The 26,153-nt window shown below is 41.1% G+C and overlaps 1 protein-coding gene across 3 annotated transcripts in view; it reads right to left on the reverse strand.

The window, feature by feature from the left end:
- Window positions 1–10,284, reverse strand: part of CDK6 (cyclin dependent kinase 6) — a 125,451-nt gene extending 115,167 nt beyond the window's left edge. For 2 of the 3 annotated variants that reach the window (XM_066563324.1, XM_066563166.1), the window contains exons 1-2: window positions 10,200–10,284; window positions 7,686–8,172 (exon numbers count right to left, since the gene is read on the reverse strand). In XM_066563324.1, coding sequence (XP_066419421.1) covers window positions 7,686–7,918 — 233 coding nt within the window. In that variant the 5' untranslated portion in view covers window positions 7,919–8,172; window positions 10,200–10,284. Of the gene's footprint in view, window positions 1–7,685; window positions 8,173–9,192; window positions 9,303–10,199 lie in introns of those variants that run through there. The other variant, XM_066563241.1, reaches the window with a different exon arrangement.
- Between the last annotated feature and the right edge of the window lie 15,869 nt (window positions 10,285–26,153).

The raw sequence follows: 26,153 nt of genomic DNA on the forward strand, positions 1-26,153 counted from the left end.
GAAACCCACCCAAGGACAACTCTACCAATACCAGCAAATTGGCACACCCTGTTTTTAGCTGTGAGAAACATTCACCTCATCCTATCAGAGATACTTCAGAGAATAGAAACCCATCTTCTTCTGAAACCCTAAAAAGACATCTAAAGCATCATATGAAAGAGCTTCTTACTACTCATATAAAATCATTTTTTATGCTGCCTAAAGAAAACACAACTGTGTTGTTAGAAACTTAAGGTCGGATTTTAAAGGGACTATTTAGGAGACTGTTTCCTTTTTTTTCTAATGATGGGGCAAATTTTCAAAGGTAAAGGGTAAATAAATAAATATAAAAATCAATACAAATAATTTGGATGCAATGAGGTATTTTGAAAAGAGTTCAGAAATCAACAGTCACATTTCCATTCTTTGACAATCATCTCATCAACAGCTTCCCAAATGGCAGTTTCCCAAATGGCAAATGTCAAAGGACATGATGGGAAAAAACACTCCTGGGAAAATTCTGAAGAGGTTTTTTATTAAATACCAATTCTTGAGAGTTTAAAGGTATACCTGTTAAGTAATTGTGCCTGCATAATTGGAAGTATTTTTCAGATTATAAGAAGATATGAAGAGCAGGTAAAAGTGGAGGAATCTTCTCTCTTTTAAAAGAAAAACACAACTTAGTTATATATGTATATGGGTACACTTACCTTCTTATAATTTGTTAGATCATTAAGGATCAACTTGTTCAGCAATACTGGAAAATAACTGGACTTCATGCCAAGCAAACTAAATCTTATATATAGAGAAGTTTTGGAATGAACTGCAACCTCTATTTTCTTTACTGTTACAAAACTTCATAGAGTAATTTTAAAGCTTCAGAACTAAATTACATCACCTAAGAATTATTACAACGACAAATAATCACTCTTGATGTCAAATTCATGTTACTGCTCTGTCAGGATAGTTCTATTACTTATTCTGCATGATTCATTTTAACTTCTAATAGAAATATTCTCTAGAAATAAGGCTTTAATCTAATACATGAATAAGAATCAGTATCTGTGATTTGTATTCTGATGTATATTGTCCCTGAACTCTATCCAGAAAGATGTTTTAAAATTCAGTGCATTCTTAGCATCCTAGCTATTTCTATTTGATAATGCACTTAGATCTGTGCTAAGCTTCAAACAACAGCTTAAATCCCACCAAGCCCACCTGAGTGACTTAGTCAGTGCTTTGCTGAGTCACAGACTCCAGGTCCAGCCTGCTCTCTTTTAAACCCTGGGACAGCAAGCAACTTTTCTTCTCCTTGCTCTGTTCCACACTTCAGCCAGAAGTGAGTACCATGAAGCAAACTGGAAAGGCCCAATGAATCTACCTTGGCCTTTGTCTGTAAGTGTGGACTATCCGCTCTCCTGGCATCTAAACATTTTCGAAGCTCAGTTTTGAATCCTAGACCCCACTCCATTCCCTGGAAGTCACAGCCTGCCATCAGCAATGGTTATGGTGGAAGAAGTTGGTTTTTCCTTCCAGGCAGGACCCAGCAAGGCTGTATCTCTTCAAGAAGAGCACAGACATAATCATTCACAGATTCAAAGAAGGAAGAGAGCACTGGACATAATCTAAAATGACTAACATTTACTCATACAAAGACTGGAAACGTGGTTTTTCTAAAAAACTTAGATTTAGAATGAGATAAAATACTTTTTAAAATGGTCTTGTACTCATTCCAGAAACTGAACTTCCTAAGGCTCAGAAGTCTATTCCATACTCAACCCTTCCTTCCTGACATGCTCTTATCTTGTCCTGTTTCTGCCAGATCATGTATTAAAATTAAATCATCACATCCATAACTAACAAACAATTCATATGATTGGCAAGAATATCCTTGTCTTCTCAGTACATGTTCATTCTGTGGACTGTAAGGTTGCAAGCAGATGATGACAGGCCAGCACTCATGTTCACTCTGCCCAATGTCCTCTGACAACAAATTTCCAAGACCTATGTGCCCTGTTCAGTGGCAACCATATCGTTCCCCTTTGCCCTCCAGCCATCAGAGAAGCCAGTATTTGCAGTCCCTTCCTTCCCAAGACTTTTGCAGTGTCCCTTGCAATGGCCAGTCCGTACAGGGATGATCTCCCTTGCCTTCTGATCAAAACTGCTCTCCAGCCTGGAAATGCCTTTCCCTGGCCAAGGCACTTCCCGTCGTCACATCTGCCTTGAAGATGATCCTGTTTGTGTGAGACTAAAACTGACTCTGAAGCTCATTCAGTTTTTCCTTCCCATTACTCATCCATCATTTCTACCTCAGCTGAGATTCATCTGCCACACAAATACTTGGCAAGTTTCAAGTTCAGTTTCTTCTGCTCCACTCCATCCCTATATCTTATTTTACTCTTTCTGTCTGCAAGACAATCTTTCTAACTAGCAATGCAAAGATCACCATTTCTTTGTCTCTAGGGGCTTGCCAGATGTCATATTGAGTGATGCCACACAAAAATAAATTGTATCACACAATACAGCACACTGCTGATGTGCAATGACCTCACAGACTAGAAGTTTAACATTAGCTTGGCAGAAAAAAGAAGGAAGGAAGCAGAATTCACTAGAGACAAACACCCCCTAAAATAGAAATGTTTCACTTGACAGGATGGAACATCTCAATGATTTTGAGAAGATCATCCTTTGAACTTATTAACAGTACAGTAATAAAGCCAGAAGCCAGCATCAGCATCACCAAAAATTAGAAAGAGAAATAAAATTAGCTACTGCCTTCTGAAATTTTTTCCCTCTGTATGCTTGCCCATAATTTCAGTTTAAAAACAGAAAAAAAGCAAAACAAATACATGTTCAAATTATCTTGCAAAACGTTAACTAGGTATTAATGATCTGCTATTGATATGTCCTGAATGCTCTACCAGGTCATACAGGGAACTTCAAGACACTTAGAAAAATACCTTCAAGGCACAAGGAAATTTTAAGCCCCAAGCCATTTCTACACTTCTGGGACCTCTGGGCAAGGTAAAGCAAGTGCTGGTCTTTATGGCAGCATATGCAGGGATGGGGAGTGAGTGATGTGTGTGCCAGCCTCTCCCAACACTCAGGGGGCCTTGCCAAGGCAATCAGCTGAGGGGCTCCACCAAGCACTCAAGTGCAAACCAAGAGACAACACTATGGACCACAGGATTGCAAAAGCAGGGAAAAAGCAGCATGACATGACTGCTGTACTACAGTCAGCAGTTTACAGTGTTATTTATAGTTCAGTGGATATAAAACAACATAAAAACTTGAACATGGCATAATTGTGCAAATAGTCATAATTACTGCGTTTCCCCTCACTGATTTGTATACAGAAAAGAATGAGGAATAGATTCAGACTTCCAGGTGGAAGTTGAACCTAAGTCAATTAGCTGGGGCACATATTCTGCAAAGTATCAGAAAAGAGAGAATCAAGACTTTTATTTCTTACATGGTTATGATCACTTTGAATGGAACTTACTTACTCTGACACTTACCTTTGACATAACAACCCAGACTAGACTATATTTTAATAGGTCATATTCAATATCATTTCAGCTATTTAAATACTGAAAGTTAATAAACCATGAAAATACTGAAGAAGTTGTATTTATAAAAGAAAAGTTATGAGATAGGAAGCAAAAAAATACAGCTTTGCATTTTTGTTCAATTTGCTTATAGTTTTATGCTATTAAAACTGTTAAATAGAAATATGATAGAAAACAAGCATGCCAAGAACTACAGTAGTCTGTCTTGCATATCACCTTCCCAGAGTGCAAATTCACAGTTTGATGATGACTAAGATATGGGGGAAATTATTCATCTGATTACCAGCAGGAGAGAGATAAAATGAGTGCAAGATACAGCTGAATTTAGCATTATAATCACAAGAAGAATTTTTACAGATATCTTGCAGCAGAGTTTTACACATAGGAATTTCCTGAATCTAGTAGGTCATTTATTCCTGGCAAAGTCTGTTCTTTATTGACATATATTTCATTTTTCCCAACTAGAACAGCACTAAGCTATGGAACTGCTGGACCAACTTTTGCCAGATTTACCTACTGTATTTAATAAAGTTTTATTCAAGCATTATATCTGAAAGGTGAGCTAGAGGAGCACCTTGATCATCCTACCAGCTACAAGGGACTTTTCCAAGCCCATGACAGTTACTTTCAGATTGATTTACAGTAAACTTTACTCTTCGAGATTCTATCTTTAACTTTGTTTCGTGAAAATAAATAGAAGAGAGTAAGGTGTCCTGTCAGAGAGGAGCTCTATAAAAAGGGTAAATGTGAACAGGAGAGGATTTTAAGCACATAGCAATTATTTTAACTGCCTTTTCCCTATGCTTTTCTATACACTACTCTTAACAGTCTTAAAAATTTTTAGATCAGTCCTCCTTATTTCCATTACAGTACAGAGATTTTCATTACCATCACTGTTCTGATGAAGATTATATTTCCCTTTGATGCTTTTCTTGCACTTGGAACAAAGAAACACAAAACAAAGCTCTCAAAATTAGCAAGCAGTAGCATGGAAAAATATGATAAATATGTTTAAATATGATAAATACGTTTAAAATTATTCTGGGCTATTTAGACATCTCTCCCCTATGGAGAAAATTCTCTTCCAGCTCTAGTGCCAAGCACTGGAAACCAGTTTTGGCTCTAATTATTTCTCAGAGGAAGTGATTCTACAACTGTTAAGACAAATCTGGGCTGGAGGAGCACTGCTAGTCCTGAACCCTGGTTCTATGACCAGCAAAGTCATGGAGCTCTAACCAAAATGTTCTTCACATTCAGCTCCACTTCAGGGCAACAGAGAAGCCCTGGGCTGCTGACATCCCTACTGCACTCTCTGGAGAAGCCCAGAGGTGCCATTTGAGTTGAAAATGACACTCAGCCTGAGTTCATGTGGCCTGAGATCTCTGCTGTCAGCTGATGCCAGAGCACCACAGCAGACCACAGGGCCTGTGCAGCTCATCTGTACAAAGTCTGTCTAAATCTTGACTCACTGAATGGCTGCTGGTTTGCATTGAGCAACTCATGGATCACACATGCCACTACTCAGAGGTAACAGATACAACACAGTATTTGCAGTTCCAGCATAGTTCTCTCAGGCTAGCTGCTTGTAATATTTAGAAAAAAACTAGAGGTCCCCTCAAAATCAAAAAATTTTTTTTTTAATTTTTTGTGCTGTTATCTCAGTGCTGTGAAAACAATGTACATTTTAATCCAGTATGCAGGCAATGCATTTGTAATTGTTTGTATTTATTAGCCTGGCCATGATATCAGTTTCCAGAATGCATGCCCAAACAATTAAAATATTTTGATCGTAATATGTTCAATAAGTAAGTACATTTAGATCAGCTGCTGAAAATTGCAGAACTTCCTTTATAGTATTTCCTTTTCTGAGTATATTTACGTAACACAAAAATAGACGTTTAATTTCAATAAATTGCAAACTCTTCTACCATATTTTGTAACAGAACTGGGCCATTTAAATGTTTTCAAATAATTTGTCCATTTGAAGGATATGATTCTGGTCTCTCCAGAGGGCTCCTTATCTGCCCTACAGGTTAAAAATATGGACAAAGGACATGATAAAATGTGAGGAATAGCATTCCTCACATTTTAGAAGACATAATGTTTGGAATTGCTTATCTTCTGCCTTTTTGTTGAAACAGGTGTGAAACCAATGTCCCAAGCACCCTGATACATTACCAGCCAGCCCCTTGTGTCTCAAATGCTGCTGAGGACCTGAAACACATTTTCACAGATTTTTATATTAAAACTACATTCTCATATTGCTGGTTGAAATACTCACTGCTTTGCAGAGTTTTCATTCAAACTTGTAAAAATATTTGAAGCTTCAATGCATTTATGCAATACTCTGTTGAGATTCAACTGCACTTAGATCAAGCAAAAGAAGCCTGCAGTTGCATAGTCAGTTCATCAAATAGCTCTTTGGAAAACAAGAACTCTATTTCAATCATTTAGCTGCATTCAAGATTAGAAAGCTCTTAAAAACATCTTTTACATCATATGGAAAGATGTTAATGGTAGAAAAATTCTCAAGTATTATGTTCAATTATTCCCAAACAAGATTTAGCTTTCAAATATATAAATGCCTAAGCCTGGACAACTGAATTCTCATTTTCTCCCATAAACTGATGGGCTGCATTTCAAAGATTTTGACAACTCCCAATTATTCCTCTACTGCCAAGGACCAACTTTGTGTGTGCTCCTCTAAACCAAGTCACTTGATTCAGTGATCAAACACAGGATGCCCACTTTTAAAGTATACTGACTAAGCCTCTGCCATTACTAGGTGCCAGCCAAGATAATGATTATTAACTGAATTGTGGATTTGCTTGATGAGCAATGGAAGTGTGAGCTGCAGCCTCTGTGTGTCCCATTGCTCTCTAAAGTGAGACTGATGACACACACTCCATGATCAGCATTTCAGAATACATACACTCTGCCTAGTCAGTTTTGACATAAAGGAGACTGTCACATTACACTGCCTTGAAATGAACAAAAGTGAATTCATCTCTAGCAATTGGCTTTCGTAACTTAAACATTATTCTCTGTCTCATCTTTCCTCTTGCACCTAATCAACACCCCCTGATCTCACACCCTACAAAAAAGGATGATTACACATACAAGGCATTTTGAAATTCACCTGTGAGTTCAGAGTATCTATTTCTCCAAGACTGAAAGAGTATTGGTGTTAGCGAAGTACAAAAATATTTTCCTTTTGCTGTGTAATATGCATGTAAGCAACACAAAGAATGGAAATACTCTTGCTAATATAGCACCACCAGCAAGATGCTGACCAGTTTCATTGTGAGTATCTGCAAAGTGAAACTTACTTCTTAAAGTTCATAATTTTAATAAAAGATGCTCACAGGCTGCTGAAGGCTTCAAGCTAGAGAAAAATGTAAGAGGTTACAATAGGGCTAGCTTTATCATTGAGAGCACAGGCCACTTATCCAGGATTTATGCTACTGACACAACAGAAAGGAGGACATCCTGGGGCCACTGCCACCATTTTGTGAGAAAGGTCTGACACCTGTACTTTTGCCCTCTTGGTAGCAGAATCAACAGCTCATGGTGAAAATTAGTACCAAACAGTACTCAACCCTAAGGCTTCTTGAAAAGCTTGAAGTGTTAAGCTGTTGCTTCTTTTTAACACTGTAATCTAGAGTTCTCTATAAAAGCACCTAAAAAGGCAGAATGTACATTCCACTACTACTCTCATTCTTGCACTTTCTATAATGAACAGAGCTGGTAAAAATCAGCTGCAACTGGCAGTACTAATAGGTCAGACAAAACCAGGGAGAGGTTGGGGTTTTTTTCATTTTCTCTCATGCCTGAGGAAATAGTATGTATATGGCTCCTTGCCCATCCATTCCAACACTTAAATCACACACCTATGCCTCTGGAGATGGGTGTTTTGTGTGTGTGGGAGGCAATGCACAGGGATGAGGTGAGGTCTGGCAGGCAGCACCATGGCCTGTTGAAACCTCAAACCACACTTCATGCACACAGTTTAGTGCTCACTTCAGCCACAAACCCAAACTAGTGTCCATTCCATTTATGCCCCCAAACTCTCGCTCACCCAATTCACATACTGTACCCAGGACCTCACTGATCAGGACAGGGGTCCCACTTCCTCACCTGACCACGTTGGGGTGTTCGAACGTCTCCAGGTGCCTCAGAACTGCCACCTCTCGGATAGTGGACAGCGGCATCCCCTCCTCGCTGGTCTGCACCCGCACCCGCTTCAGCGCAACAAAGCGACCTCCGTTCTTCAAGTCTCGGGCCTTGAACACCTTCCCGTAGGCTCCTTCCCCAATCTCAGCCACACATTCATACTGCTGGTCAGCCAGGTTTGTGCTGTCCTTATCCATGCTGGCACCAGTCCTCTTCCTCCTCTCCAAGTGCCCCGAGGTGGCTCTCAGTCTCACTTACTTTTCGAAAACCAGTACTTTGCTGGGATGCAGACAGGCCACGCACTTGGTGCCTCTGCCAGAGAGGCAGTAGGAAGCTCCTTCCCTCCTGTTCTTGCTCCTTTTCTGTACTGGCCACAATGCGCCTCCGCTTTTGGCCACCAGGAATTATCATACAGTCTTTGGGAGCATTGCCTGTGTAAAGCCAAACAAATCTGGAGGACAAACCAAGCAAAAAAATTGAGTTTAGTTTAGTTTACTTCATGACTTTGCATTGTTAAAAACCTGCTAAAATTAAGCTAATACAGATATGCAAAGCAAAATCATGGTGGAAAGGAAGACGCGAACCATGAGGGTGACATATGTATCAAGGTCCCGGAGTGGCTGATACACTACAAAGTTATCCCGGTCTGCGCAGAAGGCAAGGTAGGCATTCGGCTACAGAGCAACAGCATCCTGAGGGGTTTTACTGAGAATGGGCTAAAGATGATGGCGCCGTGACACATGGGTGATGGGGATGGCAGAGCTAGCTAGGCTCGTGTGAGAGGAAGTGTTCCTCCAAGAACTTATGTCAGGATTTCAGGACTCAAAGTTTTCTTCATTTAATGCGGTGGAGTCCTGGATATGTATTTTGCTATATTACTGACACTTGCTAGTAAATAATAGCATTTGGAGGTTTCTGCCTTGGTCTGCTCTCTCCTGTGCTAAGGCCTTCATGGACAGATCATGAACACATTGCAAGAAACAAAGCACCTGTGCAGAGAAGAAATACATGCAGACTGAGATGGCAATAATACGCTATGAAGCTTTGTGTGCTGAAGTAGGTTCAGAAATATGCACTTTAGCAAATTTACTGACAAGCAAGAGTATTGGCTGTGGATACTGCTACATGTGTCACTGGCAGCTCTTTGCAAAGCAGCATGGTGAAAGATGTCTTCAGGAACAGCATGCTCTGCTGCAGAGTGCATGAGGCTGGAGAGCAGAAGCACTTCTGCATCCAGTTTCATCCACTTTCTGCAGGACTGCGCAAACCCTCTCCCCTCACAAAGCTCCACATCAATTCCTCCCTTCCCCCTGACCCTTTTTAACACAGCGATAGAGTGACCTCCAGGATTGTAGCCCCCGCCTACACCACATTTTTACCGCGCTACGATGAATGAGTCCCAGATAGGTGAGTCGGGGATCTCTTATGTGGAATTCAAGCACAAAGCGCGAGGGCTATTCCGCACACTTACGCTGATCTTACACCTCAGCTGGAGATGAAAAGCGCAATCTGAAGGAAACCTGTGCCCACTGCTCAACCCTTCTCCTCGGCTGCAGCCGGAGGCGGCTCCCTGCCTCGCCGGCTTCAGTTCCCAGCACAGCTGCCACGGCACCGCACCGCCCCAGCCACCGGGCAGCCCTGCGTCCCCCGCCTGCAGCATCACTGGGCGACACCGAGAGCGGGCCGGGCCGCCGTGGGGGGCCCCCGGAGCCGGGTGTGCGGGGGGGACCCTGCCCGAGCCGCGTGTGCGGGGGGACCCCAGCCCGCCCCGCGCCCCCGCCGCGGCCGCCCGCACCCCCTCGGGCCCCGCGCCGCGGGCAGGGCGCCCCCGAGCGGCGGGCAGCGGCGCCGCGCGTGCGTGGCGGCGGGGCCGGCGGGCCTCTGCCCCGGCGCGGCCGCGTGGAAACTTACCCGTGCTCGCCCTCCCCGGGCACGGCGGGGCACCGGGGCCGCCCCCGGCCGCCGCTGCCCCCGCCGCGCTCCCCTCCGCGGGCGCCCCGCAGGCGGCGGGGGGTGGCGGCGGGGGACACGCGGGGAGCCGCGTCCCCGCGCTTCCTCTCAGCGGACGGGGCGGGGAGGGGGGCCCGGCTCCGCTGCTCGGCAGAACGCAGAGAGGACCCCCCCGGCGGCTCCCCCCTGAGGGCACCCCTTCCCCCGCGGGCCCCTCCGCGGCCCCGCACCGACCCCGAGGCGGCTGCGGCGGCACCGCGGGGCGCGCTGCCCCGGCCCGGCCGCGAAGGGACGCGTCCGCGGTGCCGCCCGCGGGGAGGGGGGGTGAGCGGCGTGGGCTCCCGGGCCGGGCGGGGAGGGGACGGCGTGTGGGCCACGCCGCGGGGCCGGGTGCGCGGAGCACATGGGCGCCCCGCGTTACCTGGTGTGCGCCACGGCCGCCTGCACCGCCACCAGTTCCCCAAATAATCCTCAGCCCCGGGGGGTGGAGGGGGGGGAGGGAGGGGGTGAGTCCTCTCTAACACAAACCTCCCATTGAGCGAGGCGGGGTGGAGAGCCGGCCCGGGGTCTGCCCCTTCACATGGCGATGTCTCCGGCAGGTCCCGGCAGCGGCCGCCCGGGCCACACAGGTAGCTGATCCGCGGCTCGGCCGCCCTCGGCTCGCATCCCCCTGCCGCCGCCGGGCTGCACCTTGGCGCAGAAGGAGCTCGCACTCGTCCCCCAGCCCGCTCCTCCCGCCCCCACCCTGCCCGGGGAAAAGGAAAACGCGAAATAAAAATCGCGGCCGGCGGCCCCCGGGGAGCTGCAGCGCCACGATCGCAGCCCCGCCGGCCGTAGCCTGCGGTGCGGGGCGCGGGCACCAGCCCTCGGCGCCGCCGCCGCTCCGCCGCTGCCCCGGCGCTGCGCTGCCGCTGCTCGCTCGCTCCCCCGGCCTCTGTTCTGCCTGGGAGCAGCAGCAGCTTGCTGCCTTTTTTTTTTTTTTTTTTCCCTCTCCTCAACTTTTTTTTTCCCTTGCTTTCCCACGCTGGCTGAATGTGACTTGACCCCGTTTCAAAAAAGTTTGACATAGTGCTTCAACATTTCCGCATTCCTCCCCGACTACAAAGGCTGCAGCCGCCTCCTTCTGCTTTCTGTCTCTGCTCTCTGTCTTCACACTCAATGAAATCCTTCATGTGCCCCTGCCAAAGGCAGCCGCATACCGCAAGGGTCGCCGCGAGCGCCGCGGCCAGGCACGGCCCGGGGCGAGCGCCCCAGGGGGTCCCGGCAGGGCCCGGCCCGGCCCCGGCCCCGGCCCGGCCCCGCCGCGCTCGGCGCTGCACGGGCGCGGGCTCAGCCGGCTGCGGCAGCACTGAGAGCCCTGACTCATTCCTAGAGCTCAGCGTGCGAGGCGCTGGGAAATAACCCTTTTGGGGTTTCTGTTTCCCCCCCCGCCGCCCTCATCATGGGAAAGAAATATTTAAATTTTTTTTTCCCCTCCAGAAAAACGCGAATTCTTCTGTGTTTTTTTATTTCTTTCTTTTCTTTTCCCTTCCTTTTTTTTTTTAATTAAAAAAAAAAAATTTACTACTTTCCATTCACAGCGCAGAGCTCCGGCAGGAAGTAAACACCCGTGAATGCTTTCGGGAAGCATCAAGAAACTTCGTTGTTGAAGAACCCCCAATCACAGCAAAGTCTTTGCCCCGACAGAATTGCTGCTGGAGATGCACGGGGCAGGGGGCCAAGGAGAGCAGGGTGTGCGAGGAGTAGGTTGCACCAGCAGCCTGTTTTCTGATGCAGAGAATATTCTGTATGGAGCCAACTCCTGCAAATACTGAAATTCACCACAGGGAAAAATAAAGAAAAAAATCACAAAACAAATACCAATCAATTCTGTCTCCATGGGGAAAAAGCATATGGCCTAGTTCCCAGTTCTCCCAGCTGGTACCCTACCCTCTAGCACATGCTCTTCTGGACCTCAAGGATGATTATGATCCAGCTCTTGAACCACCAGTTTAACTGGGAAGGACTGGACCCAAACCCCTTTACAGAGAGAAGTGTAATTTAACTAAGTGGTTTTATAACTACAAAAAGTGTATGTCTAGAACTTGGCACTCTACACTGATTTAGAATAACTAAATATATATATAAAATACAGTACAAATGAAAATAATCCATATCATAAAAGACCCATATAATTACTCCAGCTGGGCTCACAGTGCTAACCAGCCTATATGAAATTGTATAGGTTAAATAAAAACTGACTTTGAAACTGACCCCAGCAATTCCTCATGCCCTTCCTATTTCTTAGAGGTTTAGGAGCAGCACCTGGAGGGCCAGCGAGGGGAAACTGGTTAGTTTTAGATTTATACTTTTAGTTTAAATCACAGAAATTCCTCATCAACTTCTGAAGTCCATGATTTCTCAGAAAAATATGCTGAAGTTAACAGCAAACCCCATAATATTTAAATGTGAAAGTGTCACAGATTCAAATACACAGATCAAATATTTGTTCTTAAAAGATGTGAAAAATCACATCACATTATAAGGTTCGTATGTACACTATTTCCACTTCATTTTTTTGTTTTGTAATATTCATGCCTTTCCTTTCCTTTCCTTTCCTTTCCTTTCCTTTCCTTTCCTTTCCTTTCCTTTCCTTTCCTTTCCTTTCCTTTCCTTTCCTTTCCTTTCCTTTCCTTTCCTTTCCTTTCCTTTCCTTTCCTTTCCTTTCCTTTCCTTTCCTTTCCTTTCCTTTCCTTTTTTTCTCCTTTCTCCTTTCCTTTCTCCTTCCTCATCCCCTTTCCCTGATATTTAGGCAGCTGTAACAAGCTTGGTACAAAACCCTCCCCGGGTTCCAAAGGCATTTATTGTCTCACTTTACATGCAATAGGTTTCACTTTTGGGAGGGAGAAGTGAAGCCTTGGTTGCTGTCTCCTCCTGGATCTTTAAATCCCTGTCGGGCTCTGTTAACTGTGCTGTTCCCAAGGAGGGGCTGAGGGGCACCGGGTCCTTTGGCCAGGTAAATATGCGGCCTCACATTCAGGGTGAAGGCAGAAAAGAGATTTCTGCAGTACCCTGACATTTGCCTCTGGGCTCAAATGTGCTGGTTTATCATTCTTCTACTGAACAGTATTCAATGCAAGATCACCTTTTCATCACAAATTCTCCCAATATTTTTGGGGAGCATATGTAATTGTTCTGTCTTTTAAAAGTGTTCTAGCTGCCTTTCTGTGTGGTGATGTCAGAAGAGATTTCCATGGTGTCAGATGGAATGAATTTATAACGGAAGAGTGTCACATAGTTAATGTGGCTTTATATGCTCCTCAGAGTTTTTTGAGGGACTTTTTAAAAAAATGATGTGACTATTTTTTTTCCTTCCCATCTGAAGTGGTCAACCTACTCTGTGTCCCAAAGTATAAAGAAGCTATACAAATCTCTAAAATTACCTAAACCAATTTTCTCAATTTTCACAAGTTAAGTGATTTCAGGAGGAGATTTACAAACATGATTAAATATAAATACCAGTTAAATATATTATATTAAAAACAACTTGTTGTAGAGGCTGAAATTATTACCTGAATTGTCAGAATTATTTGAAAATATAAATTCTACTACATTTGTTTGAAAGTTCAAAATCAAGGAGATGCTTCAAACAATATACATTTTAGAATAGTTATAAATCAGAAAAAGTACACTGTGCATAATAGATGTTTTCATAACAAGCTTTAAAAAGGTTTAATCTTTTGTGTTTGTGATTAAAACATGCTTCTTGTAACATTTCTGTTTTGGAAGAGGTAAATGTACATTTATTTTTTATCAACAAAGCTAGTTTTTACATACAGAAATTAAGAAATCCCTTATTTCTTTTAAAATTGACAACATTTTAATTTTTAGAAATTGAAAGCTAATTTTTGAAATTGATGTTTTAAGAAGCTTATTAAATATTGTTATGAAATGAATTCTGACTACCATTTGTAGCTATTTCTACACTTATGTAATTCTAAAGTATTTTTTGTTCTAGAAATACAAAAATTTGGGAAAGTGTGTTGGCAGAGGAAGAAATTTCTTTCTGCACCACTGTTTTCTGATTTTACATCAAAGTTTTCTTTGTGAAATTGTGTTTTTCAATGCTTTTCAATTTCAGTATTTTAAATTCCAATTTATTTTTTAATCACTATAATTTCAAAGAAATCAAGAAAGATAGAATCCACTTATACTGAAATTAATTTAGAAAGGAAAAATTTAAAGAATTATTTGAATTTGAATTAAATTTCGATCAAACTCCATTAAAATTAAAAAGAAATTATGTTATGTGCTGTACACAAATCACTTCCATAAAATGAGGTCTGTACTGTTTTGCTGTAAATAATGAATAAGCCAGTGGTGTGGAAATGGATAACAAGCAATTACCAGAATGAATATAAAAGCAGTTGATTAAAAGAAGCTGGTAGTGGTGGGCAATACCAAGAATTGTGATGAATAGACCAAGACTTTCAGAAGGGATGAGACACAAAGTATTGTTTTGCTTTGTGCATTTTATCTGTATTTCTGGAACAGCTGAGGTTCTGCTGGGGATTCACAGTTTGATCTTATAAGAAGTGTTCTGCAGAACAACATGAAACTTCCTTTTCAAAGAACAGATTTTCATAAAGGGTTTGGAAAATAGTTTGCTTTTATTGGGGTGTTATTGTTGTGTTTTGTTTATTAACTTGCTACTTCAATCTCAGCTAAAATTGTTTTAACCCATTTTTCTAGGCATTTATCCTCAAGAAAACACCAGAAGTGATAAGAGACCAACTATTGCTGAAGTAGAGATACATCAGTCAATTATTGTGAATTTGAATATTTAGAATTTGTTTTAAAAGCATAACTTATGACTTTTTAGAAGTTCCCTTTAGCAAACCAAAATAGGTTCTTTAAACAAAAAAGTAGTAATTATACTGCATAGAAAATTATTCCTGAGAAGAAATTTCAGATATCACATCTAATACCAAATTTGGGAAATAATTATTCTCACCTATCATTAGCCTTGTTATAGCTGTGTGAAAATGAATTATAAATATATAGTACATATTTTAAAGCTACTTTATGTGAAGCATAGGCTTAATGAGAAAGATGATATAATTGAACACTAAGAATTAATTCCAATGTCAAACATCAAAATATTTTGCATATGTAACTTCTTAGTTGAACACATAAAAATTATAACATATTTTCTAACATATTTGCAAACAAATAAATCATTACCATTCACACAATGTTTTATCTAATTTAAGTGAGAGAAAGTACTATCTAATCCCTATAAACCATAGCAGCCACAGCATAATTGGCACTGATTAAGGCATCTAAGCCAATTACAGTATGATTGTTTAGTTTATTTTTCTTTCAGTCAGAAAGAAATTATCTGCTTTGTTTACAGCAGATAATTTTATGTTTTACAAATTGTCTCTTTCTGTCCTTACAGTAATAAACTATACTGTGGGGCTATTGTTTGTTAGTACAAAGAACCATAACATAATGTCAGAGTTTAGGCATACACATATTTCCCCATATTTGTTTGTATATGCACCGGTGGCAGAAGTGGCCAAGAAAGTTGCCATGAGAAGAGCACACCTAACACAAGCCTGTTTGCTCCAATAGTCTCTGGATATTCCTAAGAATGCACCTGAGAGAATCCAGCAGCTGTATTTTGCCATCCAGCTCTTAAGGCAAGAGCCAGTGAATTTCATTGATTGCCTTCAGAAAGTTGACTTTTGGGGATTATCATGTAATGGATGATCAAGGGCCAAATGTATACCTACTTGAAGAAAACAGCTTGCTATCTGTATTTGCCTCGTTCCCTGAAGCTTTAGCTCAGATGTGGGTCCTGTCTTGGGCTCCACACTGAGCAGCTTCATGCTGAAAGGCAGTCTGCACCAAACAGCTTGCAGTCAGAGCCAGGGAAATGGAAGGAGAGGGGAGGGAACACATTCAGTGACAATTACACTGCAGGACAGTAGTGAAAGAGTACAGCAAGAAGATGGATCTTCACCTGCAGCCCTGCTCCTGTGATCTTGCACAGGGCTGGATACGGTGTATATGCTGCAGACAGTGTCAGAGGCGGTGGGGTCCTGATGGCGTGGTTTATGCCACAGGGCTGGCAGCCAGGCTGTGCCACCATGGAAGCTGCTAGGTAATCCAAATCCCTGAACAGGAGTGACAGTGGGGAAATGAGCCAGCAGAGTCTGTTGTGATGGGCACTGCCAGATCATCCTGGGACCCTGCAGCATGAAGCACGAGGTGGAACTCCCAAGGAGCTGATGCCATCTCCCATCTGTGGTCTCTCGCTGACACTCTTTCTTTCAACCCAGAGCAGAAAGTGTATCTGTCTTGGCCTCAAGATCTAGATTTTTTTTGAAAGGGGGCTTATTGGGACAGAAATATCAGCCACCCTGAAGCTGGCAATAGCCAACAATTGAGGGACATGGTGGAGAAGGGACCTGTGTTTGATTTACTTCCAAGTGTTTCCCCTAATTTGCAGTAATTGCTCATTGGTGCTATATTCTACACTTCTTAATAGCAATCTTTGGCATGGGTGAGGTTCTTCCCTCTTCCTTTTGGCTCTATTTGTTTTAGTGACTTTTACATCTGCTCAGGTAAGTGTATATACATCTGTGTCTATAAATTCATTGTATAGATGCATCTTTCTTTCTTCATGCCATTTGCAGAATGCTTACTCTTAATCTCTGTTCTCCATTCAGTATAGAAAAGAAGCAGAGACAGAGTTTTTGCTGTGAAAAGTGATGTTGACTGTGGAATATTTCAAAGAACACCACGTTTGATTTGTATGCCATAATCCTAAACCTTTTGTGTAATTCACATCTTAAAAATGTCTCAGAATATGACTTACTTTGGAATGCAGATATGATCAGGAAAGTTAGTCACAGAAAACAGGATTTTACTCAGCTGATCTGGTGCCAAATAAGCTTAGTCTTATCTGTTGGTAACAGTGACTAAAACAAGATTTTGTATATTTTCCTTCTGTCAGCATTTCATAGAAAGGGAGTAGACTTTGAATGCAGATAATGCACAGACCAGGTTCTTAAGCATGTTCCAAGTGTGGGCTTCCTTCTGTCATGCAGGAAGACCTATCTTACCCCAGAGCCCACATGGCATTTATGTGGTGGATAGCCAATAAGCCCTTTTTTGTGTTGAACTTGGGAATTAGGTAAATTTGATCTGGTAAAATTGCCAGCTCACCAAGAACCCCAGCATGCCATCTGTATTGTCCCATTATGGAGAGAAATGGCTTATTTGCTTCTGCTTAATGAAAAATATAGTAACATTATTTAAAAAAACCCAAAACGAAACAAACCTGGTGTATGAGAAAGGAAACTACCCAAAGTATGGTGCCACTGTAAATTAATTAATATTTATCTAAAAAATCAAACAGAAATATGATCACATATGATCTCTGGTATCAGTCAGAAAATATAAATACAATGAAAATTAAGTTGCAACTAGCATTTGACTGCAGAAGACACGATTAGTGTGGCACTGCCAGGAGCTGGTAAGACATTGATGTCTAACCCTCTAAAGCAGCGCCGTGTCCTAGCAGTCAGGTGATGAAGGGATAAGGAATGGCTGCCCCTCAGCAGCTGCAACAGGAAGCAGTGTTTTCTTTGTTAGAAATAACTGAGAGCTACATTGTATCATTGATAGATTTATGCTGGTCTACCACAGAATCACAGAATCATAACACATTTAGGGCTCAGAATGGACCTTAAAGATCATCTAGTCCCAACCTCCCCTGCCATGGGCAGGGACACCTCCCAATAGACCAGGTTGTTCAAGGCCCCACCATCCAACCAGATCTGTGCTGGTTATTGATCTGTATCAGAAACAATTGGCTTAATTTACAGCACAGACCTATGTTAGGCACTAAGAAACACCTTTTAAAAACACATATATAGTTAAGTACAAGTATTCTAGTGTAGGATCGGGCAACCACAGGAGCTAAACATCTTTTGGGAATGATCTAATCCTGCTCCAAAGAACTGGGATGGACCAGATCATTCTGAGATCATCTCCCATCTATCTCTAAGTGTTTCTGATAATGTACCATTTCTGAGTACAAACACAATAAAAGCACATAATCACCAACAGCTATAACAGATTTTTTTAATTTATGTATTCTGGAAAAGCACTGGGAATGTGGGGACCCTGCAGCTAGCTGCTCTCTGGCATTTAATAGCAGGTGTTCAATGCTGTTCATTCTGTCTATGGTGTCACATCAATGCACCCACTTCTGTTTTTTCCAGTTACCTGGTAAATACATAGCAGTGATTTCCAAAGGGGAGAACACAGCCTGCCTTACACAATTCCATGGATTAAAAAGTGGGATAAAAAAGAAGACAAAACTTTAAGAACAATCAAAATCAGTAGTAATGCCAAAAATATACCAGGCAGCATGGTTTGCCCATATTGGACATCTGGTGATGACACTTTTGTGTAAACTGCCATAAAACACAAACACAACGTTGTGAATATTGGTAAATGATGCCAATATAATTACCTACCACATCATCTAAAATAGCCACGCACTTTACATTAGAAACTCTATTGAAGATAAATTTTTCTACATTACATTTGTAACACTGCCTAAAAAAATTACTATATTATTCTTATTGCTATGAATCCTTCAACTTATACAATCAGCTCTTCAACCTATACAATGTTGAAAAATAATTCTCTTTTGGAGTAGAATGGCGGCTGTTGAGGATTATCCATATCACCATGCTGCCATAGGGTAGGAATTGGTAGCTTCTGGTAAACAATCCCTTAATATTGTCTATAACAGAGACTTAGAAATACAGTGCCATTGAATCCAAATTGTAACTGTTATTGATTTTATTATGCTGAAAATTTGGTTAGACCTCAATATTCCTAGAGCAGGCACAAAATGCAATGCATGCTGAAGTCATCTAGATAACTGTAGTGGGTATAAAATGTTGCTGTCTACTGTTTTAAAGGAAAATTAGGCCTTGCAAATATGGGCAGCTGTGTTTTCAGGAGAAAAACACTTCTACTGGTATTCTCTAGAGTATGATGTGATCTCATTGCACATAGATTTACACACAAAACTTCTATTAAAATCAATCAGCATTCCTGCCATAAATCCTCTTGCTTGTCCACTGGAATACTGTATCCCTTAAGGCAACAATCAAGTTTAATCTTTTAAATATAATATTTATATTACATGTAATAAATTACTATATTTAATCTTGTAAATGTAATATAATACTACAGTATGAAAAAACTTGGGAAACTAATGTTGAGCATGCACTTACTCATTTTAGGAACATTCCAGATTCATAGATACATGAGCTTATTATCCACACATACCAGAAAGCTTCTATCAAATATGATTATGCAGGAGATTATGTACAATGGATGGCTGCCAATATTCCCTACTTGTATGACCACTATTATAGAATGGTCAGTTCTGAATGTGTATTCTGGCCTTCATCAAGCTGCTTTAGAAAATTTATTTTTTGTTTTCATGCCTGATGCAAACAATGTGCTGTGGTTATTAAAAGCCAACACTGATGTCAGGATGTTGCATTTCTAATTTCTCAGCAAACTTGGAAATCAGGTACTAGATAATGGCAACAGATAATTAAAAAAAAAGAAAAAAGAAAAAAAAGAAGAAAAAGGAAAAAAAAAAAAAAACAACAAAAAAACCCTAGCTCTATTGGGTCAGAACAAAGATCTCTGTAGTGCAATCCCTGACAGTGGTTAATAATGCATGCTTAGGAGAACACTATAAGCACAGTACTCTAAATTCCCTACTCTACTGTTAACATTTTCAAGACAAAGGAAATTATCTGATACCTAGAACTAGGGGTTAAACCCCCACAGCTGAACTTCCTGGCCTTGCCTCTGCTTTTAGCACATAAAGCTGAGCAAATAAGAAACAGTGTGTGCACTACCCCAGCCATTGCTAACGTGAACACCCTATCCCTGTTTCACAGTGTGAAGACTTTGAAGGTCCTCCACAAGAGAGCCCTGTCATTAGTCACTGTCATTATTTCTGACAGGTAAGTAAAACCATTATTTACCTCTCCCTAGCTAAGAATATTCCAAACTTAAATGGAAAATTGCATCACCTTTCAAGCGTGGGTGTATATAGGTGCACATACATGTATACACACAGCTCAAATATTTTTCCCTGAACAAGATCTAACATTGCTGACAAAACCTCACCAGATATTCAAAAGAGATGGCGTTAAAAGGCAAAATAATTACCTGATGGTTAAGCTCCATAATTGCATATTTTGTGATAATGTATATATATTTAAATCAGAATTAATAAATGACGAAGTTATGAACAAAATTGTACTGAATACTTGGATTTCTGTGCTGAGAGACCTGGGAGAGCTGCAGTACTCCCATGTCAGGGCAAGACTAGGGTGTGTACAGCTCCCTCTTTCTCTTCCTTTCCCTATTCTCTCTGCCTCATTTTTCTGCAGAAGGTAAACTCAGATTTCTGGGCTGGACAGGACTGTGGAAACTTTCCACCAGAACCCAGTAACTTACTGGGGTTCCTCACTACTCAGATGTGCTTCTGAGATTCCTAACACCCAACTAACATACTTAACGTAGTACTTCTTTATTTTGTAAAAGCTTTGCTATGTCATAATCTACTGCACATATTTTCTAAGTACTTAGAGAAAAAACAAACCAGAGGCAAGACTAGAAGCAAATAAAGGAGATAGGTGTTCACAGCCTGCTTCATCCAGCCTGTCCTTTATTGGTGTAAGAGCAACTCCTATTGAAATCTTTTAAAATCTCTTTGCTTCACTGATCTGTTTCCATGTCACAGCTGAAAACATCAGCCAGCTCTACCCTTTGACACAGTTCAGTAGTGAACCTCTCCATACTAACTCTATGACTGAATGTTTCAGTTTATTCTTATACTTGGCTCCATTCCAGGAAAGACTAATGCCTCAAAATGAAACTTGCAAGGAATTTGAGTGTCCAAATCACAGATTTATAATCACAGTTCCAAAAACTCCCACTTTCCTATTGTCTAAACTGAAGCGCACCAAATTCAGTAATTCAGCTTTCTGCATTTGGGGACAGGGCTGTTTCCAGAAATGTCCAGTAGTAATGTAGCACAGAAGTTATTAGGACAGTAATTTAAAAACTCTTCAAAGAACAATAGGCTTGTCATAAGTCTATCAGAAGTTAGACTGGTTTCTTTCCAAGTATACATTTACATATTGTTTCCACAGTCCTTGAAAGCTCTTAACAGTTATGAGTAACAGCTTTGCCATAACACCTGCCATTCAGAGAAAACCAGATAGTTGTAGTTAAAAGCTAAAGGTGTTCTTGTATTTATTGTATAGAGTACTTTCCCTGTACTTTAAACTACTGTTTATCAGAGACTAATTATTCAAAGGATTCTGTTGCAAGATAAGAATCTTATTGCATTTTTCACCTCTTTTATTGCATTGCAGAAGCACACAGTAGCTGAAATACAAACATATTCTGCATAGAACTGTGTTTTCTCTTGAAACCATGCCTAAAGGAAAAACAAAAAAGAGTCATGTGGCACCACAGAAAATATTGCTTCAGTCAAGGTTCCTTCTGTCAGCTTCAGTCTCCTTAGAAAATGAGGAACTGTTTTGTTTGCTGTCCTAAAAATGGTGTAAAAGTTTGGGATCACATGACAGATGATTTTCTTACCATGCTTTGCATCAGCAAAGGATGCATTTCCTGACCTCCTTGCCATGTTACAGTTGTGAAAGCAGTGAGAAGATCAATGTTTTTCTTCAATGTTCTTAATTAAAAAATTGACCGTGACCCTTGAAGAACTTGGAAACAGCTTAAAGCTCATAGATTTGAAGCTTTAGGTAGAGAGGCAGTGAGTTTTGAGGGCCAGGTAATGGTCATTCATACCTAATCTCAATGCACTCTATAAAGCCCTGCAGAACTGGTCAACTTGGGAAAGACATTACATGACATTTAAGGATAGGAAAATGGAACCAAAAAGACTAGTGCAAGGCAGAGACAATGGAGGGCAAACTGAATTTTGCCATCTTAGTCTGTAAAGGGGTTGCTCCTGCCACAGAAAAGGCAGTGGCAGGGCTAAGGGACAAGCTAGGACAGGATTCTGCCAAGTTCAGGTGGATACAGTTGCCACTGCAGGAGGGAAGGGGAGGGACAAACAGAGGCACTGGGGGCCTGTGGGGCTTGGGGCCAGCCTGCCCAGCATGGGCACCAGCAGAGCCTTGGCACCCCCATCTCCTGGCGAAGGCAAAGCAGGCAGCGAGGCCACAGGCGCGGCACTGCACCGTTCCTCCCCTCGGCACGCACTCCCATTCCCCCATTTCGCCACTTTGTGCTATACTAGCCTTGTGGAATAAAAGTATTCCTGATAGAGCCATTCCCTCCTCTTCTGCAGTCATGGTGATCCCTTGCTGCTGTTTTAACATTCCTGTGTCTTATGTGCATGATTTTCCTGGGCATGGAGCACACTGTCATCCCCCAAACACAAGCTGTGTGTACGCTTCAGAAGCAGCAGTATAAAAACAAGTAAAGGTGCTGAGTGATGGAGAGGAAAGGAAAGGGTGCTGGTGTATGGCGCAGGCTCTTTCACTTTATACAGAGTCCAGCAATGATGCACGAGAGTAAAAGAGGTCATCCTTGAAGAGTTTGGGTTCAGCCTGCCATAAAACTGTGCTCAGGGGAGTCTCAGGCTGCAAGGAGGAGCTGAGCTACCATTCACTGAAGGCAAAGAAAGCTGAAGGATTTTGCACCACCAAAAGATGCTCAGTACCTTTTTGGACTTAACCTACAATTAATTAAAAGGGCTGTTTGCATTTATAGTTATGATGGTTTTTTTGTTTTTTTTTTCCCAAAGTAGAAACCACCATATTAAGGGAATAAGGCACGGACTTGAGTGGAAATCTACAGACACCAGGATGCATTAAAAGTGACAGCTTTTTTGTATGGGATGTGACAGCTTCTCTAAAAAAACTGTTTAAGGTTTGAGGGAGAATAGCATGCAAATGGGATGCCTGGTTTTCAAAAGTCCGTCCAGCAGCTTGCACAAGCTTCCAGGGGAGCTGCTGGGAACTCAGAGGTTTTCAAGGACTCCAAAGATTTTAAAAATCAGGTCTATTATTTAGATGTCTATCTTGAGGCTCCTTCTTCCAAAGTCATGTTTTATATCTCCATAATAGGTTGAAAAGTTATTCATGCACCAAAAGAAAGAGATCTGAGGGTAAAGATTACTGACTAATTTCACTTATTATCCATCAATGAAATTTCTAGTGCTCATCATCCAAAAAAAAAAATTAAAAAGATGGGAATTTAAGAGTGTTGCAACAGACTCACTGTTCAGTGTTTAATCAACCCTTAATTTTTCATCACAGAAAAAAACATAGGAACGAAACCAGTAACTGTGGTTATTGCTTATCAGCTACAGAACAAGAAATTTGACTCAGCAAAGTAAGCTATCAGTGGTGCACACATCAGATTAAGCACACAACTGCCTTTTGGCTGCTGGGTAATAGCCAATGTACTAACTTAAAATGAAACTACAAGGTGAGTATTTGGAAATTGATTTGTATTTAGTTGTTCAGTCTTTCAGTGGAAAGGAAAATACACATTGTTCTTGAAAAAGATTAAGTTTATGTGAGTTTTTGCTGAATTTATCCATGCAATGAATATGTAAAATAATAGTTTTAAACTAAATTAACAAGGTTACTCTGAATTCAAGCATTTTACTTGACAGGAAAAGAAACCTAATAAGGACTCTTGCAGTATATCTGTACCACTCAGACATTCAGAACACAGAAATTGAGCAAATTACTACCAATAGGAAACAATATCACTGGAAATCTCTATAATAGTATCTGAAAGCTTTTAACTGCAAAAGCTGAATCCATGGGTAAACATATGAGAAAAAATGGCTCTGGACAGCCAGGCTCCCACTAGCTCTGTTGAAGTCCACTGAGTCATAGGCTAGACCTTCCTTGTTGCCTTGGAAACACATGATAGTCCTAACTAATTAAAATAGGCTTTGGAAAGGCATAAAAATAACTGAAATGCAGAAAAATGTGAACTTGTTTTCCCTAAACCTCAGTTTCCCCATTTGTGTTTTGAAAATATAATACAAATAAATAGATTTATAAATTAAATAAGCATTTTGATGCATAAAGGAGCAAGAATAGATCTCTTAGATGTGTTCCAGCACAGCAGATACACATTTGCCATGGTTCTGCAAATGTGCTTGTGCTGTACACTCGGGAGCTGGTCAGACCCTATGATGCTAAAAAACAACATTTTCATCAGGCAGAGGTGCCTCCAAAATGTTTCCTGTAGTTGCACATTATTGTCTGATAGGAACTGTCTGCCTATGTTGCTGTGCTGAAAGACACCCAGAGCAGAAAGACACTATGGAGAGGTCCATTGTCCCAAATTCAAGCTGTCTGAAGTTTAGATAGCTACTCCAAAGGAACAAGCTGTTTTCCTTCCATAGTTACTCGAGGCTAGGCACTTCCTGAGAATTAGTCACACTACTGCTTTTAATCATCTGGTTTTAAGGCCAGATGACTCATTCTATAAGTATCCATGTCTTTCTAAAGACCTAGCACCTATCTATGATTGTAAAAGGGAGGTGAGATGCATGCCCTCTTTGGTGTAGGGGAATGGGCCTTTCCTTAAGGGAATTGTGCCTAACCAAAAAACACCACAAAAAGTTCTGTGCCCTCCCAACTGGAGTGGGTGGTGGTAGTTAAAAGCAACAAGTTCATCTTTTTGGGGGTGGATAAACTGTAGGATTTTAACCAGGAAATCAACCTAAGCAGTTTAGTTTTGGAACCACATCCTCAGGTTGTGAACCCTATGTCCCTAATAGCAGAGCCATCTGCTCGTTATCTAAGACTGTGATAACGAGATTTAAGGGAATTTAGACCATGGAAAAATTTAAGAGACAAATAAGGAGACTTACTATTATCTTGGTATAAACAAGATGTTTCTAATGGCTTCAGTCTGAAAAACCTTCAGTGCTGGCAATACTCAGCTTGAAGAAATGATGCATGCATGATTATAACCCTAAAAAACAAACTTTTTTGAAGGTCTACAATTAGGTTATTCGAGGTAGCCTCTGGATTCCATGTCCAAAGCTTTCCATAGTGTTCTGTTCTCTTACTCTTGCAGAAATCTCTTGATTCTGGGCTGCTTCTGATTTTAATTAAAAGGAAATAATGATACAAGGTATCTTCTTTCAGAAGGGAGAATGACAATTATAAAAGGTAAAAAATACTTTAGACTCAAGGAAGTAGGGATTATGAATTACAGGAACTATACTATGATATTAAACATTCTTTTAAATCAGCATGTTTTGTTTCTTATCAAAGGTTTGCTTTTTAGCTCCTAGTTGCACTATCTACCTTTAGAAATGGCTGCCAGGACTCTCCATTCTTTTTGTATTAGTTCATTTTATTGATGAGTTGGAGATCAATGTTAGAAAACAAGCAAAAATACCATGCATCAAAGTGTGACATAAAAGGTAGCTGAATATCATCACTCTATGGGCAAAATCTGTACTGACTACATTTTGGGTAGAACCACTGACTGCAATAAGAGTTGGAATGAGTACAACTCGAAAGTTGGCTCCATTTAATGTAAGAAGGAAACCTCTTCTGATTTGTACCCATTACTGTAAAAAGTCTGAATTACAATGATTGAGTGAATTATTTGCTTTTTTGGTAGGTATTTTTCATTGGAACAGGCTTTATTTAAATAAAGTCTTTAAACCACAGGACCCATAATTCAAGACTTTTTTCAGTGTCATACTTCCACAAAATGACATTCTTCAATCAGGATTTTTCAGTGAAACTTACAAGGTAACAGTTGGTGGTGAGAGGCAGTCTTGCAAAATATTGTAGTAATTTAAAACACACAACTTAGAAAATGCAAAACGCTTTAATTTAACCTTGAGGTCAGTTTCCTTGAGCATCTGAATTACTGTTGAATCTGTTAACACATCCTCTGATCAGCTTGGGAAAGAAGCTATTTCCCAAGGGAGTTTTGCTATATAGTTGGGCCAGACTCCTTCTCAGCCCTTTTGCTCCTGAAATGCTGCTGCAGTATAGAAAAAATAAGGATTTCTATGCTGCTGCAGTATAGAAAAAATAGACAATTTTAGTTGGGTCAAGAATGTTGTCACAGAATCATTCTTGTGGAATTCTGATATCTGATATGTAAGAAAACTAAGAAGTAGGGAAGCAAAAATGCAACAAATAAGCAAGAGAAAGTTTAACATATTTTCAATACAGTAAAAAACTGCAAACCAGCATAAACTGAGGAAAAAGCAATCACTACCTTTTAGCTTCAATTAAATTTAAATTATACCTGTTATTCACAGAGTCACAGAATGGTCAAAAATGGAAGGTATCTTTGGAAGTCATCTGTTCCAGCCCTCCTGATCGAGTAGGGTGCCTTAGAGCCAGT

Source organism: Molothrus aeneus, chromosome 1 (genome assembly GCF_037042795.1).
Source record: "Molothrus aeneus isolate 106 chromosome 1, BPBGC_Maene_1.0, whole genome shotgun sequence".
Classification (NCBI taxonomy): domain Eukaryota; kingdom Metazoa; phylum Chordata; class Aves; order Passeriformes; family Icteridae; genus Molothrus; species Molothrus aeneus.